General features: G+C 50.5%; 7 protein-coding genes across 7 annotated transcripts; 2 read left to right on the forward strand and 5 right to left on the reverse strand.

Annotated features, from left to right (window-relative positions):
* Positions 1–527: 527 nt before the first annotated feature.
* On the reverse strand, positions 528–2,162 carry MAA_09155 (chromatin assembly factor 1 subunit C; the record flags this gene model as incomplete). The annotated part of the gene is made up of 6 exons (XM_007827153.1): positions 528–702; positions 757–1,242; positions 1,299–1,814; positions 1,872–1,923; positions 1,989–2,042; positions 2,126–2,162. 6 exons carry the CDS (start codon positions 2,160–2,162, stop codon positions 528–530), a joined length of 1,320 nt encoding a protein of 439 aa, XP_007825344.1.
* Positions 2,163–3,686: 1,524 nt separating this feature from the next.
* Positions 3,687–8,161, forward strand: MAA_09154 (uncharacterized protein; the record flags this gene model as incomplete). Its single annotated transcript, XM_007827152.2, has 5 exons — positions 3,687–3,691; positions 3,746–3,839; positions 3,901–4,210; positions 4,261–5,571; positions 5,622–8,161. The coding sequence occupies 5 exons, from the start codon at positions 3,687–3,689 to the stop codon at positions 8,159–8,161; spliced, it is 4,260 nt and encodes a 1,419-aa protein (XP_007825343.2).
* Positions 8,162–8,621: 460 nt separating this feature from the next.
* On the reverse strand, positions 8,622–9,463 carry MAA_09153 (microsomal signal peptidase subunit; the record flags this gene model as incomplete). Its single annotated transcript, XM_007827151.1, has 3 exons — positions 8,622–8,868; positions 8,970–9,257; positions 9,321–9,463. The coding sequence occupies 3 exons, from the start codon at positions 9,461–9,463 to the stop codon at positions 8,622–8,624; spliced, it is 678 nt and encodes a 225-aa protein (XP_007825342.1).
* Positions 9,464–10,275: 812 nt separating this feature from the next.
* On the reverse strand, positions 10,276–11,430 carry MAA_09152 (D-Ala-D-Ala carboxypeptidase; the record flags this gene model as incomplete). The annotated part of the gene is made up of 1 exon (XM_007827150.1): positions 10,276–11,430. The coding sequence occupies one exon, from the start codon at positions 11,428–11,430 to the stop codon at positions 10,276–10,278; it is 1,155 nt and encodes a 384-aa protein (XP_007825341.1).
* A 478-nt stretch (positions 11,431–11,908) lies between these two features.
* Positions 11,909–13,666, reverse strand: MAA_09151 (Mannose-1-phosphate guanylyltransferase; the record flags this gene model as incomplete). The annotated part of the gene is made up of 4 exons (XM_007827149.1): positions 11,909–12,099; positions 12,155–12,244; positions 12,299–13,286; positions 13,604–13,666. The coding sequence occupies 4 exons, from the start codon at positions 13,664–13,666 to the stop codon at positions 11,909–11,911; spliced, it is 1,332 nt and encodes a 443-aa protein (XP_007825340.1).
* A 934-nt stretch (positions 13,667–14,600) lies between these two features.
* Positions 14,601–17,283, forward strand: MAA_09150 (sentrin-specific protease; the record flags this gene model as incomplete). The annotated part of the gene is made up of 2 exons (XM_007827148.2): positions 14,601–15,208; positions 15,267–17,283. The coding sequence occupies 2 exons, from the start codon at positions 14,601–14,603 to the stop codon at positions 17,281–17,283; spliced, it is 2,625 nt and encodes an 874-aa protein (XP_007825339.2).
* A 641-nt stretch (positions 17,284–17,924) lies between these two features.
* MAA_09149 (uncharacterized protein) lies at positions 17,925–19,580 on the reverse strand (the record flags this gene model as incomplete). Its single annotated transcript, XM_007827147.1, has 3 exons — positions 17,925–18,727; positions 18,808–19,275; positions 19,325–19,580. 3 exons carry the CDS (start codon positions 19,578–19,580, stop codon positions 17,925–17,927), a joined length of 1,527 nt encoding a protein of 508 aa, XP_007825338.1.
* Positions 19,581–20,699: the final 1,119 nt, after the last annotated feature.

Below are 20,699 nucleotides of genomic sequence, written 5' to 3' on the forward strand. Positions count from 1 at the left end.
CCTGTAGTGGATAATTAAGAGCTACACAGTTAGCATGCAATTATAAGTTGTATTTTGTGGTGTATTTGAGGTTCTCGGTAGGAGAGGCTAGGTGTTTGCATTATGGTTCACCTATTGTCCACCCATTGCGATAGAACGGACTCACTTCTTGTTGACCGTGGGTGTGCTCTCGTTATAGGCCGGGCAGCTAGTGAACCGGATGAGTTGACTTCTCGTTTGCTACCAGCTGTCACAGCATGGTGGCACCCACAACAGCTGGCACTCCACGAATATTGAAGGGATAGAACCAACTGTGAAATAATCTCCATTGATAACCTTTTAAGGTCGTATTGATACAATCCCCCCCTCAAAAAAAAGAAAAAACAATCCTAGCATAAAAGTTTCCTTTTTTTCCCGTGGACTCCATTCCCCCGGCCTTAATCGTCATTAATACCGCCCAACCTCTTTATCAACTCCGAGCAGAACATGTCAGTCTCCTCATCCTATGAAGACCGACCCTTCCTCCCTTCTGCGAACTTCCACCTCATCTATCGGTCAAGCTCGTCAACCGGCAACTCGCCGTCATCTTTGCCGACAATAGACTCTGCCACTTTCCAAATTTGTAGCAGATTGTCCTCGGCAGCACTAGCAACTAGCCATGGTTCGTTGGGATTCCAGCTGAAGTCGGCAAGGTGGTTCGTGTGTCCGCCATGCATGAAGAGCCTGGTAAATTATTAGTCCCACTGAAGCTCAGAGATAGAAGGGATTGTCGCTTACAGTTCTGGTGGACCGTCATCCTGATCATCAGGCAGTTGCTCCTCTCCTACACGAGACAGATCCCAGAAAATGATTCTCCTGTCGTAGCTGCCACTGCCCAAAATTCCAGCCTCCGATGGGTGCCATGACAGGCTCGTCACGGCATCATTGTGTCCTTCGAGCGTGTGCACCTTCTCCTTGACATTTCGTAGATCCCAAATACCAACAGTCTTGTCAGCAGACGCTGTAGCGACAAGGACCTCGGAGTTGGGATTAAAGGCAAGGGCATTAATGGCGTCAAGGTGACCGCGTTTCGCGACAAGGGCTGCAGTAGTTGTGTTGTCATGTCTGACATCAACAATCTGAAGTGTCTGGTCGTCACTAACGGATCCGATAAAGTACTTCGAAATGGGATGATATTGGACGTCGTTGACAACTTGAGTATGATGAGTATAGCGACGGAAAGGCTTGAGAATCTTGGATTCGGCCTCTAACATTTTCAAGTCCCTATTCACTATCAGCCGTTTCTGGGTCTCCTCGCACGGAAAGTAGCTGCTACATACCAGAGACACATGGACTTGTCTTCACTTCCGGAAGCTAAGCATCCAGCCTCATGGGGGTTCCAGGCGAGACCAAATCCTTCAGCCTTGTGCCCAACCAGTTCAATCTGGGCATTTACCTTGCCAAGAGAGGCAGGTTGAAGCGGGTGCTTGGTGCGGTCGAAGATGAGAATCTTTCCATCTACACACAAGGTGGCAATGATGTCGGGATTCTGAGGCTGGTACCGAGCCTTGTTGACCTCACCAGGGTGCTCAATCTTCTGGACAATGTCGCACTTGATGGCAGCGACGTCACCGGGGTTGCCATAGCCACCAATTTCGCCTCGCTCCTCATCGTAGTTGGCGGGATTTGGGGCAACCGCCTTGGGGATCTGGACATCAGCAATCTGCAGAAAGTTGGCACTCTCATCCGACGTATGGGTTCCGAGCAGCAGTCGGTGCATGCGATAGTTTTTGCCCTCGGGTTCCTTGACATCGGGGAACCACTGGACAGTCAGTGTTGGCCACGTCAAGGCCGTTCTAAGGTTTGTTAGACAAAAACTTCCAAGACGGATGCAGGAGCAGCTTGCGGCATACCCCAAAATCATATCATATAGGAAGGGGCTATTTTTCTTCCAAGTCTTATACTCTGTTACAGTGTGGTCAGATGGCAACTCGTCTGATATCGTCCGGCGGATTCGAGGGCGCGCATACCCTCATTTATGAGGCGCTCGACCTGATCATCGTCCTCCTCGTGGGCCATGTCGACTATAAAGGACAAGTCAGCACACGGAGATAGTTCATAGAGTTCGACCGGAAGGTGGAGGGTGTAGTAAAAGATGCGAGCTTACCATCAACCTCGGGGTCGGAGGCTTGAGCTGGAGGCATGGCTTCCGTTGGTAGTAAAGGGCGGAAATGGAATCGTAGAAAGATATGATGGAATTTATTTAAGCTCCTGAAGCTCGAACTGGTAACAATGGTGATTGGTGGTTGTAGTGCGACGCTGTTTGCACACGATCGAAGGGTCCTGAAAATGTGTTGGCTAGAGTCTAAGTTCAAATGTTAGCTTGCACGCGTCGCGCGTAAAGTGACGGGGGCAGCCAGTACATCAGCCAATAGTGTGTACGGGGCGGAACCCAGCCCACCTGGATGACCGGAGTGCACTACCCTATACTCCCGACCTGGTGATGGAAGAAAAAATTGTGTTGCAGCAATATTGGATCTGGCTTGAAACCTAGTAAAATAACTCCTCAATTATCACTACACTTATTCTTAATTATTATTCAGTTTTTACGAAGGTATGATAACAATGTTTCTGACGATAGCGTGTCTTCACATTCTCTCCGTCAATTAAAAGGAGCACATGGCGAATTGCTAGCGCACAAGTGCACGAACTGATTCTCAAAGCGGCGCCCCTTTGTGACCGTTGACGTACCGTAAATGTCGAAGACACTATGTTTATTGCAGTTCTAATTCAAAGACCCGTAGAAGTAGGATATCTGGCCCTCGCGCCTTCGCAGGGTTTGGCTCTAGCATAGCCTTGCAAAACGAATATAAGAGAAACAGATTGATCACACGATGCATCAGATCAGATTGTCCGAAAAGCCGTTGCAATAAGAAATACCTAGCCTGCCCGTGATAAATATTCCGAGTAGTTTCAACTTGTTTCCGGGTTGGTGCGTAACGTATGGTCCTGACTCCAACATATATCAAGCCTGGTCCTTGCGTGAATTGCTCGGCGGGCTCGATTTTGTTGCTCCGTGCGCTCACACCCTATCAAGTACCTGGCTATGAGGCTTTGTATTATAATATATTTGATGGTAAGTAAAAAGATTCTGCCATAAATCATTTACCCAGGAGTGAGCCCGCCGAGCAATTCACGTCCTCGCTGAGGCAGATGGTTTGTTCGAGGGTCGACGTTAGTATGGCACATCAAGGTGGAGTTTTCGCCCCAACCCCACTTTGAGCCTCTCTACTGGTCCTGGACTTCTCCCCGCAACATTGGCTCGAAACTGTTCCCGCATGTCAAGTAAGTCAATTGATTTGATGATGACTGTGTTTCCGACAACCATTTTCACCCTTCAATAACGATCAATCTCCTCGACCCCCCGAGGCCTCTCCTCCTCTGCGAGCCGCGACTCTCATCAGCTGCGCGAACTGAGTTGTTTTGTTCCCTCGGATTCTGCGTTGCATACTCTTTCCTTGTCGCCATTTTGTTTTGTCCTGGCGCATTACCGTGGTCGACCGATTTGAGCGCCCAAGAATTTTTTCTCTCACGCATTTGCGCAATCGAAACACCGCAGTCTGGCTTGCAGCAACTCGTTGCCTTGAATTATCACTCCTCATCGGAGCTGGCATCTATTTCATCTTTTGCAGCTTTTTTGGGTCTACGATTGCCCACTTGCTGCCATCATGGGGTTTGTTTTAAGATCCATCCGGCCTGAGGAAACATTCTGACCGCCCCGTCCCAGTGTTCCCAAGTTCTTTAGATGGCTCTCGGAGCGATATCCTGCCATTTCGCAACTCATTGCAGAGAACCGAATACCCGAGTTTGATTGCCTTTATGTTCGACATGCCCTCCGACTGCTCGACTCACTTTCGCGTCCCCGCTGACCTAGGTCCACAGCTCGATATGAATGGTATCATTCACAACTGCACCCACAAAGATGCTGGAGAAGATGTTTCTTTTCGCCTCTCAGAGGAGGAAATGTTTATAAGAATCTTCAACTACATTGAGCACTTGTTTGGCAAAATAAAACCCAAACAGCTCTTCTTCATGGCTATTGATGGTGTTGCACCAAGAGCAAAAATGAACCAACAACGGGCCCGTCGCTTCCGTACCGCTCTGGATGCTGAGAAAGCCCGCGAGAAGGCCATCAAAGAGGGCGTTGAGATGCCCAAGGAAGAGCCATTTGATAGCAATTGCATCACCCCAGGTATGCTTGGTCGCTGTTGGTGCTTATCGTCACAATGTTGACAGCCATAGGAACTGAATTCATGGCGAAGCTATCGCAGCAGCTGCGATACTTTGTCAACAAAAAGGTCTCGGAAGATGCCGACTGGCAAGGGTGCGAAATTGTTCTTTCAGGCCACGAGGTCCCTGGCGAAGGAGAACACAAGATTATGGAGTACATTCGAAACGCAAAGGCACAGCCCAACTACAACCCCAACGTGCGACACTGTTTGTACGGATTGGATGCGGATTTGATCATGCTGGGTCTGCTCAGCCATGACCCCCATTTCTGTCTTCTCCGAGAAGAAGTCACCTTCGGACGAGCATCCAAGGCCAAATCCAAGGAGCTTGAGCATCAAAACTTCTATCTGCTTCATTTGTGCATTGTACGAGAATACTTGGAAATGGAGTTTCAGGAACTACATCAAGAGGGAACGTTGAGTTTTTCATTTGATCTCGAAAGAGTTATTGATGATTTTATTTTGATGGCTTTCTTTGTTGGAAATGATTTCTTGCCAAATCTCCCTGGTCTTCACATCAACGAGGGCGCATTGGCAAACATGTTTAAAATCTACAAGGCGGTTCTACCAACTTGCGATGGTTACATCAACGAGAATGGTGTTATTAACATGGCTCGATTGGACAAGCTGTTGACGGAGCTAAGTAAGCTTGAGTTAGTGTCATTTGAACATGACATTTCAGACGAAAAGTGGTTTGCATCGAAGCAAATGGAGAAGAAACTCGAAGCGAAGAACGGAGGAAGCAACAAGAACGCCAAGACTGGACAGCTGATCATTACTTCGTTTCAGCGCGATCTATGGAAACAGAAGATCCGTCCCTTCGTCTCGAAACGTTCCGCCGACGCCTTGGATCTCGGTATAACTCTCAAGGCGGCGGACCGCAAGTTTGCCCAAGATATAGCGGATGCAATGCACCTAGATTGGTCTACCAAGGAAAATGAAAATGGCGATCGCCATCTTGTGCTGTCATTTCCTGCTCGACGAGGAGGTGGTGAAGACGAAGATGAGGATGAAGAGGAGGAGGAAGGCAACCTGGCTGCATTTCGTGTCATTAAATCATATGACAAGGCTTTGGTTGTCGATGTGACATCGGAAGAGGCACAGCAGCAGTACGAAAAGCTCTACAATGAAAAATATGCCGGCTGGAAGACCAAGTATTACTTGCAAAAGTTCCCGGAATGGGCCCCGGAAAAGTATGAAAAGGAGCAAATCGACCTGTGCCAAAACTATGTCCAAGGCCTGCAGTGGGTGCTCTTCTATTATTATAAGGGCATCGCTTCGTGGCCCTGGTTTTATGGTTACCACTATGCCCCTCTAATCTCCGGTAAGATGGATTTCTTCGTCATTGTGTGATTTTGACTTAACAGGACATAGATGTTGCTAAGGGCCTCAACGCGGATCTCAGCTTCAAAAAGGGACAACCTTTCAAACCATACGAACAGCTTATGGGTGTGTTGCCTGATCGAAGTAAGAAGATTGTGCCCAAGGTGTACCACGACCTAATGACGAACCCCAATTCACCTATTATCGACTTTTATCCCCGCGACTTCGAACTCGACATGAATGGCAAGAAAATGGAATGGGAAGCCGTTGTTAAGATCCCCTTTATCGATGAAAAACGACTACTGGACGCTATGGCCCCCAAAAATGATCTATTAGAGGACGATGAAAAGTCACGAAACGGATTTGGTGTTCCGATCAAGTTCACGTATTCTGCAGATGTCAACTTCGCATATCCATCTCCGCTGCCAGGGATCTTTCCCGAGATCCAAAGCTGCCACTGTATTGAGAACATTTTCGACCTACCTGATATGGAAGGTTTGGAGTATGTCTCAGGCTTGGCCACTGGAGCTTTGGTAAAGGTTGAGGCACTGGCAGGATTTCCGACGCTGCATACATTGCCTTACACCGCCCAAATCATCGAAGGCTACGGTATCAACGTCTTCCAGCAGGATAGCAGAAATCCGAGTATTGTTGTCACCCTGACTGATACAAATCTGCGCACGAGCATTGAAACTTTCAAGGCTAAATTGGGCCAGCGATGCTATGTGGGCTACCCATTTCTTCAGGAAGCTAAGATTATGAAGGTTCAGGACGAGCTCTTCTCGTATGAGCTTGCTGAAAATGGCCAGGATGTAGTCGTCAAGGACCATTCAAATAGAGAAGCTTCTGACTTCTCGAAGGAAGCCGAATATTTGGAGAGTTGGCATGCCAAGCGTCTGGGCGTCATTGTCGGACAAGTAGAGTGTCTTGTACATGTGCACATGCTCAAAGGTCTCCTCAAAACTGAAGAGGGCGCGCTAATCAAGGAATACGCCGAAAATCCCAGCGTGCGCAGTGTCTATGCCTCTCAGACCGTTGTGGATGAAGTTGTCAACGAAGACGAGAGATTTATCGAGAAGGAGGCTCTTCCCATCGAGGAGGAGTTCCCGCTAGGTACCAGAGCCTTTTTCCTCGGTGAATATGCTTATGGCCGGCCCCTCGAGGTCACTGGTCATGTCAAGGGCAAGACGGAAGTTGTTGTTTCCATTCCGAGAAATAAAGAACCCGAGTTCTCCAAGAGGATTATTCATCAGGCCGAGCGCACCAATCCTTACACACCATCCTTTGCTGTGGCGAAACAACTGGGCGTGCACCCCTTGGTACTGAGCAAAATCACCTCATCCTATCAAGTTAGCACTGCTGCAGGGCTGAAGCTAAATCTGGGCCTCAATCTCAAGTTTGAGGCCCGCAAGCTCAAGGTCCTGGGATATTCACGAAAGGCGCACACTGGGTGGGAATTCAGCTCCTTGGCAATAAAGCTGATTGCTGATTACATGGTTGCGTTCCCCGATTTCTTCGCAGCCATACAGAAGGGAGCACAGAGAAGTGACATCTGCGAGACCGACCTGTGGAACGACCCTGTCGTTGCCTCACAGCGCGTTAAGGATGTTGTTGCTTGGTTGAAGAAGCAGGAAACAAGCAAGTTCGAGCGAGTGCCACTCGAGGCTGAGCAACTCGACTCCGAAGTTGTCACGGCTTTGGCCAATGCTGGCGAGCAAGTGTACCAAGCGTCCCAAGACATTGATATCAAAAAACTCAAGGGCGTCCCGCGTGCGGCAATTTTGAAGCCATCTGATGCAGAGTTGGTTCTGGGCAATCAGAACTTCAGCTTGGGTGATCGTGTGACCTTCGCTGCTTCGGCCGGAAAGGTACCCATTGCTACACGGGGGACAGTAGCGGGCATCAGTAGAACTGCTACCGCCCTGCTTCTTGATGTGGTGTGGGATACATCATTTATGAGTGGTACAACTCTGGGCGAACGAGCTCCCATGTTCCGAGGCCAAACTGTACCATCTTCATCCGTGTTGAATACGACCGACAAGCAAGTCATCTCTGCGTCCAGCAAGTCTCAGCAGAAGCGAGCTACATCGACAATATCCACAGGATTTTACGGATCTGTTGGTGTTCCCCAGTACAAGGATGCTCCCGCTCCCGCTCCTTTACGTGGTGGATGGCGAGGTGCTCTCAACGGCAGTGGTCATAGCACTCCCGGACGAAACTCTCCTAGTAGAGGATCTCCCGGTAGAGGTAGAGGCAGCCCGAGCATGGGACCCCAACGCGGCGGCAGCAATGGGGCCGCACCCAACTTGCTCCACAGCACACTGGTGTACCGTGATGGTTCCAGTAGGACTCCTCCGGAACAGACTGCCAACGGGACGACTTGGCGCGGCGGCGGTCGTGGCAGAGGTCGTGGCAGTCACCATGAGACGCCTAGCCCACAGCCTGGTAAATACAGCAGCGTCCCACCTCCCGCGAGTCTGGATGGCAACGCTGGTGGACGGGGCCGTGGCCGAGGCAGAGGTCGCGGTGGCGCGAACAGAGGAAGAGGAGGCAATGGACGGGGGGGAACTACTCCCCCGGCTCGGAGCTAAGGCGGTTTATTTTTCATGCTAGATGTCATGTCTAAAGTAAATACTGGGTCATGTTACGGACAGGGACGGGCAAACAGGCTGTTGGACCATTGGCAGGTAGGTGGGAAACTACCGACACGGGTTTATTGTGCGTACTGGGATAGAATCATGTCTAGATAGCTGGCCATGTGTGTTTACGATTACCACGTAATATATGAGATGAAAAGTATCCGAGTTCCCAAAGCGGCGAAACGGTTTGGTCATTTGACATGTCTAGGCTGGTGCTGCAGTAGCCATACATATCGCGGTATGCACTTGTCGTCATCAAGCAACGCGACCACCTTGGCATCGTGCGATAACAAATGTTGTAACAGCTTAAGAAACAGAGCATCTAGTAACTACCACCTCGCGCTAAGAGTGCACACACGCCCCATATATAACCAGTTATACTCCTTTGCTCCATTCTAATCCCGTGATTCGACTAGGCTTTCTTGGCCTTCTTCTTCGCATCCTTGGTCTTTACCGCCGGAAACTCAAACTTTTCGCTCACGCCCTTCTCCATTGGGAACCACCACCCGATAACCTTGTCCATGTTCCACGTAAGCAGGCCAACCCATGGCTGGACATTATAATGCAGCTTAAGGGTCACATCGTTGACGCTGGCAATCTTGCCCGAGGGATGCGTGATTTGGTACTTTGGTCGCTGGTTGTTGAGTTTAAGAAGGCCACTGTAAAAACTGTTAGCTTTTTCTATTTCGCAACCTTTATTTCTTCCTCACCCAAGACCATTGTCAGGTATGGGAAGGGAGGAGTGAAAAAGAGAACGCACCGGCTGGGATCAATCGCCTTGCCTTCCGCACTGCGCTTGAGCTTCTTCATGGCAATGGGCCCAATGTTCTGCAGGTGGTCGGCGCTGGGGTTCGTGATGATGCTATCCCAGATGACGGCTGAGTTTGTAGCGTTCTGGCCCTCCGCCGAGGGCCAATCGGCGGTGACGTAGACGAAGAGCTGCTTTGTGTTCCATGTGAAGAGGCTCGAGAGGTCTGCGTCGAGGGAGAACTTGATGATGGCGTATTCTTCCTTTTTACTGCTATAGTAGTGGGGGCGGCCTTTGACTCTGAGGATAGTGGCTTGTTAGAGCTCGGCGAGGAGGTGGGAAGAGAAGGGGGCGGAAGTTTACACTTGGATGTTGGTTGGGATGAGAGTGCCGCTGGGGTTGCGGGCGGCGAGGAGGTCGGTTGCGGCGATGAAGCCAGCTAGCACGCAGGCGACTGTTGTGAAGAAGCCGAAGACGTTTTGGATGCGGGTGAAGGACGAGTGCATTTTGGAGGATATGGGCCGCGCGAGATGCGGCGCGGCGGGTGAGTTTGGCGGTTTGGATGTTGGATGCAAGCTGCGGGCGAGCTTGACGGTGGTTTGGCGTGAGGTTGCGGGAGGACACGTTGTGGGGAGCTTGTCAATGGAGCACCGAGGTCAAGCGATTGATGCGACACATCTTGGCATCGAAGTTGACGGGTCCCACTTGAAACCCGTTGCTGCAGAACACGATACAATCACGACCAGGATTCCTTCAAGTTTAATTTCAGTTTCTAAACTTCTCATCTAGCTACCTACTACTAGGTAGATGCTGGCTCCTTTTCATGCCCAAATACTCCAAGTACAGCCAAAGTCAAGGCGTTTCAAACGAGGATAACGCTATTATTGCTACTAAGGGTGTGGGTAATTAGCAGTGGCTTGGTGAGATATTTCCTTATGTCGGGACTTGTGAAATATTAAGATGTTACTAAATTAAAGGACAAAAAGGGACCAAACATGACCAAACATGCCTTCTTCACGTTGAAAGGGCGCATGACTGCGTCATAAGTCCACACATTTTTTTTTATCCCAAAATATCATCGTCAGTTCCGTCCGAGGTCCCAAGCACCCCAAAGGAGAAAATGAGAATCACTGGAAATCACAACCACCTTCGTATTCACCATGTGGCAGACGTCGACATGCCCATGCAAAACAAGACAATCCAGCACTACCACAACGCCAGCCTCCACGTTGTATTTCACCGCCCTCGTTCGCCGTTTCGAGGCACATAAAATGGGACACACTCGCGCCATTCCCGCGAAGTTATCTCCATCATACAATCAATCACCACAGTCACAATCAGCCAACTCCCTCGCCGTCCCCAGAAACTCCGTGCTCACGATAACATGCGCACCACTGCCTGCCACACTCCCAGCATGCATCGTCCCAACATTCGAAAACACTCCCACCACGACGTCACCGTCCTCTGCCCACCACAAACCACCCGTAAAGCCCAACACGCCCCCAAAGTGCCCATTCCAATAGTTGCTCCCGCCCGACCCTGCAAACTTCATCCTGAATAACCCGTGGCCCATCTCACTGCCCGGCGTAGCAGCACCTACCCACTGCTTCATCGTTTCCAAAGACTTTGGTTTCAGTAGCTTCCCATCGCGAAGAGCCTGCCCGAACTTTACGAGATCCGAGGCAGAGCTGAGCATTCCGCCCGCCGTCCACTCGACTGATAGATTGGACGTCGTGGCGTCGAGCAAGTCATCCCTGATGAGCGGGAAAGAGGGGCATATTCCTGCCGTCGAACGAAACGTATCCGTCACCCAGTGGTATCGACTCGGCACATGTCCCCTTGCGGGCTCAAACCCTTCGAGGTAAGTGTTCCTCAAGGCCAGCGGCTCTAGAATTCGCGCCCGTATCTCGCTTTCCGCCGTATTGGCTGTGATTTTCTCAATGACGAGACCCAGAAGCGTGTAATTCGTGTTGGAATAATACCACTCCCCGCTCCTGGGCGCTGTTTTCTTTGGCCTCCGGATATATCCTAATGGCTCCGTTTTGGTCCATACGTGTGCCGGAACAAGATGCCTGCCGCGGCCATGCGCGATCCATTCGGGGTCGTCTTCCCAGCTGTCAATTCCTGCTTGGTGGCGTAGTAATTGGGAAATACTTGCGTTTGCAGCGTCGTCTATATTGGCGTAGGTTTCTGGGGAAAGGTGTTGAGAGACAGTGTCGGACAGGTTCAGCTTGCCCTCCTCGATGAGTTGTAGGATGACGGTCGCAGTGAATACTTTGGTGATGGAGCCGATGCCGAATAGGTGAGAGGGCTGGATGGGCTGTGGCGGCTGGAGATTGGCGTGGCCGGCGGTGAGGGTGTGACAGGTGCTATGCGTGAGAATGGCGGCGGAGAGCCCAGGCGTGGAGGTCTCTGATATATGCTTCTGGAGGATGTTGGTGAGCTTTGCGAGGAGGTCGTCTTTGGACGGCATGGTGGAAAACGCCGCCAAGTGTATGAATGAAGAGGGGATTGAGTCACTAGGGCTGTCTTGTCTGCGTAATTGATTGTTGATGACGGGGTCGCTGAGAGTTGGTTGTACTTACATAATTGAGCATCTGGGTATGTAGATGCAGACATGTAGATGAAGTGGAAACGAGGTGTTGAGGGGTTTCTACTCGGCGGTAAGCGCCTCGGCCATTTGGTCGCCTCCATCCACAAGTTTTGCAAGACAAGCCACTCACAAACATATTCACCACGCGCAAAACACAGAAAAACCAGAGAGCAGGATTTTTGCTTAACGCTACATATTCTCCGTAGAAATCCACCGTCCCGCTCTTTCCTATTACAATCAATATATTACAGCCAATAAGAGTTTTCCGCCATTATGCCCGTCCTACACTTACCAAAACTAAGGACAAAAAATTCTAGCTAGGCACGTACGCACTTTTTTTGTCTAGCACACGCCTATCTTACATGAGATTCTTGAAACCAGCCTTACGGCAGCTGGCAACAAGTGACTTGACTTCCTGCGCACGGGCACGAGTAGTGACCATGAGCGCGTCTGGCACGTCGACGATGACGAGGTCGTCGACACCGAGACAGGCGACAAGACGGCCAGAGCCGGGAACGACGATGCCACCGGGAGCTTGTTGGGCAACAACTACAACTGAGTTAGTGCGTGAAATTGCAAAGGACGATAAGACATGGCAGCGTACCCAAGTTACGGTCGCCAAGAATCCTCGGGGAGTTGGCCTCAGCGGGAAGCATTTCGGCGAGGGAAGAAAAGTCACCGACATCGTCCCAGCCTAGAACATGTTAGCATGACTTCTGTGTTAGTGAGACATATGGGTCCATCTCACCAAACGTAGCGGGAATCACGGCAACTCTGCCTTCAGCGGCAGCGGGCTCAGCAATGGCATTATCGATGGCCACCTTTTCCAACGTAGGCCACACCTCGTTGAGGATAGTCTCTCGCTGCGTCTTGTCTTCCCAAGCCTTTGCAATTCTGGTCAAGTCATTGTGCAATTCGGGCTCATACTCCTTCACTAGGTCCATCAGAGTAGAAGCCTTGGTGACGAACATACCCGCATTCCAGCGGTAGTTACCGGATGACAGATATTTGGCGGCAGTATAAGCATCGGGTTTTTCCTTGAATGCGCTGACCAAGCGGGCGGAAGGAGCGTTAGGAACATCCAACTTGTCTCCCAGCTTGACGTAGCCGAAACCAGTGGCGGGATGCGACGGAGCAATGCCGATAGTAACAAGGAAGCCCTCCTTGGCGACCTTGACAGCCTCAGTGACGGAGTTGAGGAAGGCATCCTCACCGGCAATCATATGATCGGCGGCAAAGGATCCAATGACAGCATCTTCATCACGGTGCAGGAGAATGGCGGCAGCAAGGCCAATGGCAGCCATGGAGTCTTTGGGACCAGGCTCAGTGAAGAGGTTGTCGGACTCGAGCTGAGGGAGCTGGGTTTGAATGGACTCGGAGTGGCATGGTCCGGCCACAACAGTCATGCGGGATGATCCGGCAAGAGGGACAAGACGGTGCCATGTCGACTGGAGCAAGCTGCGCCCGGAAAGGTCAATATCCAAGAGGAACTTGGGGTGATTTTCACGGGATAGGGGCCAAAGACGAGTACCGGCACCACCAGCAGGAATGATGACGTAGAAGCCAGGGATTTCACGGTCCATGGCGGGCACAGTTAGCTGCGGGCTGGGCGAAGGCGGTGGGATATATCTCATGGCCGGAGAGAGCTTGGGCAGAGGGTGAGGACTGAATGACCGCAGTGAGCCATCACCACCAGGGGTGAAGACGGCGAGACCAGTGCTATCACGGCGACCCTGCTGATGTGCGTCAGTCTTGTCGCCCCAAGAATTGCAGGAAGACAATGAATATCTATCCCGACCCAAATGCTCAGTGTCAACCTACCATGACAGTCTCTCTTAGGAGCTGGCTAATCTCGGTGTTAGACTGGCGCAGCTGGGCGCACTCCTGGCGCAGTTCGGACATTTCCTCATTCTACATGGCGGACATGATTAATGACTTGGACAAATCCATCAAATTGTTGTGAACTTGGTGATATGCGGCGCATGCGCCGTTGTGTACAATTATCCCTTTTCACCGAGAACCCCTGAGTGACGTGTCCAAAATGAGAACTCACCTGCTTCTGAACGACGTCCATGATCTTGACCAATGCGGCCTCAATACCTGTCTGCGCGGCCATCGTTTTGCTAGTTTTGATATCGAATAAAGCACGTACAATGGAATAAATTAGCGATAATTGACACGTAACGAACGGACAAGTCTAGCTCAACAGGTCAAGTGATGAACAGATCAACTCGCAAAGGGGTAGAAAGGTGAAGGGGCAGGTAGTGTGGCGTCTCTCGAAATCGCGATGGAGAAAAAAAAAGTGGAACACACAACATTGGCAAAAGCCCGAATACTACCATGAACAAGACCCTTGGAACTCAAAGTACTTTGTAGCACTTCTGGGAAGGCGGACTGACTGGTTGACCCCTGTCCCTCTGTCTCTAAGTTAATGTACTGTACTGGATTCGGTCTGTCTGCCCCGCGTTCTTCTCCCGCCGTGTGGCTTGTTGGCATTTCCAGATGTCTTTGTGCCTCTGCATTCCAATCATTTGCAGGTTCTACTGGGCAACCTACCAGGTACCTACCTAGGTACTTAGACCTAGGTAGGTACTTGGTATGTATTATTAGACCAGCACTCCGTAGTAAGCTGTCAATCAACCCCTCCCTGCCTCATTCTGCCTCATTGTATTCCTCATGGCCTCATGCGCACAGTAGTCTGCTTTGTCCTCTGCAGCAATGCGATTCAGGTGGGCTATCACGGGTACCTTGGCTGCATGGTATACACATGTGCAGCTTTCAATGTTCAATGTTGTCGCTTGCATGTGTCCTGCGTGTCTCTACCCTTACCGAGCGCCCAGCCAGGTACCCACGATTATGTAGCCCCACATTTGCCGCTGTCGTTGTTTTCAACTCGCCTTGAACTCGACTCTTTTGACACCGTCTTTGACACCTGGGTCGCAGCTGCCGGCAGCTGGGCATATGACGGTATAGACAAAGATGCCGTATGTATTTAGCTGCTGCCTCCCAAGAAGATGCCTTGAGCCTCAGTTCCAACCTTCATGCCCACCATGCCCCAGGCGAACAAGCGGTCGCGACCGTCGAACCATGCCGACCCTTCAAGCCCGCATATCAAGCGTCCAAAGTTTGCACGGGGAGAATCCATCGACTCCGAAGACGAACTCTACAGAGACCCTTCTCATGTGTCTAAAAAACGAACAAACTTCTCCGCCTTGCCCAGTCCAAAAAGACGGTTATTTTCACGGGGTGATATCCCAAGTACACAATTCACGAAGCCCGCGAACGCGCACATTATGAATTCTACGACTACCCACTCTAGCATTCCCGACCTAAATGTGAGGAGAGCAGTGTCGGGGAAGCATATCTACAATGCGGACGACGACCAACGTGGGCAATTGATCCTTCAGCAAGATGGTAACTCCGCAACACTCGTACCAAAATTTCCAGCAGAGGAGAGTCCGCCGTTGCAATGGATGAGGGTCCCGTTGGACAGCATCACCGTCATAGAACATGCTATGAGCAGCAGCCATTATGTTCGTATAATACGGCCGCGGGGTACCGATTTTGAGGCAAACTTGTGGCTGGAATTTACCGATCACCGAGACGTATTTAGCCTGGTACAAGCAGCTTGTCATGTTAAAACGTCCACATGCCCCTCGTGAGTTTTCGCCACCTTGTTGAAAACTAACTTGTTTGCTGACGTCAATATTACCCAGTGAGACTCTCCGACGTAGATGGCAAAAGGCTTTTGATTCAGCCTCAACGTATACCACCCAGAATACCAGACAGACCCCGAACAGTACTACCTCTAGGTTGGAAATCAGTCCACCACATGCAACGACGAAAGTCCACGGGCAGACAGAAGCCCAGAAGGAACCAACTCGCGGACCACGGCGGGAGAGAATAATTGACAAATTGGAGAACTCTGTATCGGCCGAACAAATTCAGGCCACGGGCGATGCCAAAGATGACGATGTCACTGTTTCACTGGCCCCTACCACCCGTCGAACCCGAAGGTCTTCACCTGTCCATATTACGCGGGATCTGAGGCCTGACCGGTGGACTGATCGGAATCCATTGTGGAGGGCAAGTTGGCACAAATCCCTTATTTTCCCTTCTACTGGAAAAAACAGGGCGACTGTTGACGATGACGATATCCTGAGGCTTGATGAAGGTGAATTTCTAAACGATAATTTGATAAACTTCTACGTGCGATATCTTCAGTTCAAGCTGGAGACCGAGCGGCCCGAACTGTTGAGCAAGGTGTATATTTTTAGCACATTTTTCTTCGAGAAGCTGAGATCAACCAGAGGCAAGGTTAACTATGACGGCGTGAGGGCTTGGACAGCAAAATTCGATCTGCTTTCGTACGACTACATTGTGGTCCCCGTCAATGAAAATGCCCACTGGTATCTGGCAATAATCTGCAACACACCCAATGCTGTCAGTGGCATGCCCAAGGATGAAGCAACCCCCGCGAAAGAGGACGCAACACCTCCGGGGATAGGATTGGTTGCGCGAGACATGCCAGATGTCTCCATACACGGTGACGATGCCAGCACGCCAATCTCCAAAGAGCCGGTTGATCTGGAGCCTCCCACCTCTTCAAGGACCTTGCAAGAATCGTCACCAGCCCCGAAAATTGCAACATCAAATAATAGGCTGGCAGCGGCATCGCATGTTGATCCCAGGTTACCAAGAATAGTCACACTAGACTCTTTGGGGAATCCACATGCAGCCACTTGTCGAGTCTTGAAAGAATACCTCATAGCAGAAGCAAAGGACAAGAAAGGGATTGATTTGGTCATGGTTCCCACTGGAATGACTGCTAAAAAAATTCCGGAACAGGACAATTTTTGCGACTGCGGTGTCTTCATCCTTGGTTACATGGAAGAGTTTTTGAAAGACCCTGCCGAGACTGTCCGCAAGCTGTTCCAGAAGGAGCCAGTAAATTGGGATATTCGCCCGTCTCTTTTGCGAAATCAAGTGCGTGATCTCTTGTTCAAACTGCAAAAGGAGCAACACGAGTGGCTAGAAAGGGAAAGGGCCGAAAAACGACTGCTGTCTGCTAAGAAGAAGAAGAAAGTAGCTGCCACCACCCGAGTGGCAAATCAGCTTGCTTTGCCCCCAACTACCGTAAGGGAAAAATTACTACGGAAGCAGTCAGATGCCACCGCCGTCTTGGCGCATGTTCCACGATCACTAGTGGGAGATGGCTCAGGTAAAGCCGAACCTGATGCGACTAGGTCGCCGCCGAAGAAGCAGCTTCCTGGTGATGACAATCAGGTGAAGCTAGTCAATCCCCCCAACGGCAACCCTAGCACTAGCAGTACCAGCCCAGACGATGTGTTCTACTCAGCGCCATCATCGCCAAGTCGAAAACCAGCAGCCAAAAATGCCGACAAGGCCAAACCGAAAGAACCGGCTACGAAACCCACAGGCTCATCTCAGCAAAAGCTTGATGGTTATCTGTCACACAGACTGCCCAGCTCATCCGAAGTCGAAGCTCAAAGCACAATGACCACGCCAAAAAGACAGAACCTAGCATCTATTGAACTAGTCGATGTGGAAGACGTTGTCCTTATTTCACCCCAGGTGATCACCAGACAAAAGTCTACGCAACTTGAGTCGTCACCGTACTTTGTCCAGCCGTTGCGATCAAGTCAAAGTTCGTCGCCTAAGAGATTGAGGGCTCGGTATGACGGTGTTGAGAGAGCGGTGGATCTTACGTGAAGCATGTTAGGTGTGGAACGCACTGTTGGTGTTTGTGATGGAGACACACGAGAATTGATAATGCTTCAAAAGGCCTCTATCTCCTGTCAGATCCTTGTTATTTGACGAGGTAGATCGGCATTTCTGCATAGCGTGGGTGGCGTTCAACAATAATTCATGTGTTGATGGATGTGAGCATTGAGGGACCATGGTGCTAGCGCTTTTGTTTATAGATTATGATAATGTGATATCTAGTGACTTTTCTTGTAACGACCGTACACTTTTCTCTGTGAAACCGCACCAAGATCATCATACCGGTTCCCATAAGGCGCAACACAGCGGTGCCCCCTTTCACATTGAATGCTGTTCCTTGCGCTAAAGGTTGGGCTTTTGTGTCACTTCTAGGGCACGAGATGTTTGTTTCTCTAATTTGGACGTTCTTCCTTGTCGATCTGACGTCACGGGAAGAGGTAGCGGTTCGTTTCGACACAAACTTATCACTCAGGATAGTATTATCTCTCATCTTCTAGTGCACACCCGGAGATAACCATGTATGTATCTGTAAAAACACGCGTACATGCTCATTCACGAAAGCATGTGAATGCTAGGTACCAAATTCATTCCAAAGTAGAATAACTGTCGCAGTCAACATACAAAAGGAACTATCGCTGCACAGTGTCCTGCTTGTCAACCACATCCTTGGGAGCAAATGTACGCTCCAAGCTACTCTGCCAGTGGTCGTGACCCACGGATTGGTCAAATTCCTCAAGCTTCGGGATAAGGTACTCATTCAAAACAATGGCGCCTTCACCAGATCCCTTGACCCAATATGCGCGAGCACCATTTGTTGATTCCACGTACTTCCAACCCTTTGCAAACGGGCCCGGCATGTAGCCTTTTCTGTTCTTGACTCGATGGATCACACTGGGGTGGACTTCCTCGTTAAACTGCCTCCACGGAATACTCTTCTTCTCGCTGCCGATTTTTTCATACGCCTTTGTCTCGCCCGGGATTCGATGATAGGCGGGCTTGGCCGTGGCCACCAGCGACGACAGCCACCACAAGCTCGTGAAGGAGTTGGTGTCTGCGAGCTCACCGTTGCTCCATGCAATGGCCCTCCAATCGGCAGACAAGTTACGAATACTCTTGTTTTTCGTGTCAATTCCAGAAGTGCCTATCCTCAAGAGAATGTACTTTTGCAAAGCGGTGCCGCTAAGTTGCAGGAGCCCAAAGAGCTGGTCGCACATCCAGGAGAAGGTGATTTCGTCGACGCTGTTTGTGTCGACTGAACCTTGGCCGTGACCCCCTACATCGGAGTGATAGCCCGGGAACCAACACTGCTTGAGGTTCACCTTGGGTGTTTTACCGTCTTCTTGCATGCACGTCGAGTCGATATGCCACAAGGTAGGGGGGAAATTTCCACGGCTTTCGTCTAATGCGAGTGCGTGGAAGGCATTCTCAATCTCTGAAACGGACGGGATTAGCACATTTTGCGCCTCTTTACTGAATTCAACAAATAGTAGGATGAGCGTGAGTCGGGCTTACTTGGACTGAGCTTTGTGGAAAGAAACGTGGTGTCCTCTCCGGCCTGGGCAAACCAGTTCGGCCCTCCGACACTACCAACTGTGTCCCATACTCCAACTACCTTGATATTGACATGCAAATGGGCAACCTTGCGGAGGTGTTGGAGGCGAGTGCCGTAGGAGGGAGGCGGCACACCGTCTTGCGGAGGGAGGGTGCCGAGCTCGCCTGGGACCAGAGGCTGATTTGCCCACGTCGTCTCGTCGAAAGCCTGATTTCCTCTGTTTTTGTACGCGCTGTATATCTCAAAGAAGTTGTCCATGAGCAGCGGCGTGAGGAGGCCTACTTGGCAGATGACACCGGCCAGAGAGCGGGCCGTGTAAGCGCCCCGGGAGAAGCCAAAGATGAAGATTTCGTCTCCTGGCCCCCAGTTGTTTGAGAGGTAGTTGTACGCCTCGCAGACGTTTTCTGCGAGACTCCCGCCAAAGGCACCTGCAGCGCGTTTAGACGATGTACTGACATGGAAACTGTCTTGACGTACCTTGGCGAGCTTTGTCGACATATGTCAAGGAGCCTGTACCAACACCGGACTGGTAGTATACCACTTGTGGTATCCTTTCACCAGTCTTGGAAATGCCGAAGTTGGAAATCACATGGCACAAACGAGCGACATTACTAGAGTAGTCGTCGGTTCCTGTATCGGCGCTATTGAAGGTACCGTCGCAGCACACAATGAGCCGCTTCTTCACGTTACCGGAGAATTGCACAGACGTGCATGCGTTGCATTCGGAGTTCATGATGCTATGAGACGGATGTTTCTGTTGAAGTGATTATATAGTAATGATTTCACAAAGCTACTCGACACGATGGACATTGTGAGATGGGATATCGTCAATATATCGTTTCTTGAGGTGCTTGCAACCTGGACACGGGTTTCGGTTCAGCCGTGAAGTGTATGTCAGTCTAATGCGTAACGGACCAGCCACAAAACACCAAAAGTAGTAAATTGTGTGTTGCACAGAGGCAAAGGACACCGAGGTTGACTCCAGCCATTGCAGAAATTGATTGTGATGAACAATTGCCAGCACGTCGTCCCGCCAGTCGTCTACACCGCATGCTGTAAGCTGACTGCGCCCGAAGTGGCTTGTCACATTCCCGACTCTTCAGCTTTCCCAAAGTGTCTCGTTCATTGATCTGGTGGTAGCTGAGAGAGGGCGTGGCGCATAAGAGCGCCCGATGAATGGCCAGGAGACGCCGGCCGGCTGCTGGTTTTCTCTGGACGTAGCTGACACGACATGGCGGGAGGGTTGTGCTTGACTTCGCATGTCGGAGGTTTTACCCAATGAACCCAGATTTCCTGCATAGCCTGTACTAGGTCGTCTGGTAGTCCGAAGAACATGTCGCTCGGGCCGCGGTTGAGATTGTGTGTCAGTATACGGAGTACGGGTGGGTGTTTTGTGCAGAACGCGAAGCTTGGTACAACCAGGACGCAAAGTTCGTGAGGAACGAGATGAATTGTACCGGAGAGACCGTGTTTGGTTTCACAGGACAGTCGGAAGACATACTTTGCGATGCTGATAATGAGCGTTGTCGTGACATGGACTCGGGCGATCAGCGAATGCGTATTGATGGTTTAACGACTTTGCCAAAAGTCGAGGCCTAGGTCTTCTTCATTTCGTTGAAACAATTGGCAATGAGCATGAGAGGTCCATTCTTGACATTGTTCCGAAGCACAGCAGTTTCCCTGGTTGATTTGTATTGTTGCCATTGCACCTTCACACCCTAGTTAGATATGCCGTGAAACTGTCGTTTGTAGTTTGGAACGGGATGGACTGCAAGTACAGAAATATTGCAAAGGTGCGATGGCGTTGATAGAATGATTTGCCTGGTGAGTTCTCGGTATTACGCTCGGACCA

The sequence above is a fragment of the Metarhizium robertsii genome, assembly GCF_000187425.2.
Source record: "Metarhizium robertsii ARSEF 23 chromosome Unknown MAA_Scf_2, whole genome shotgun sequence".
In the NCBI taxonomy this organism is placed as follows: Eukaryota; Fungi; Ascomycota; class Sordariomycetes; order Hypocreales; family Clavicipitaceae; genus Metarhizium; species Metarhizium robertsii.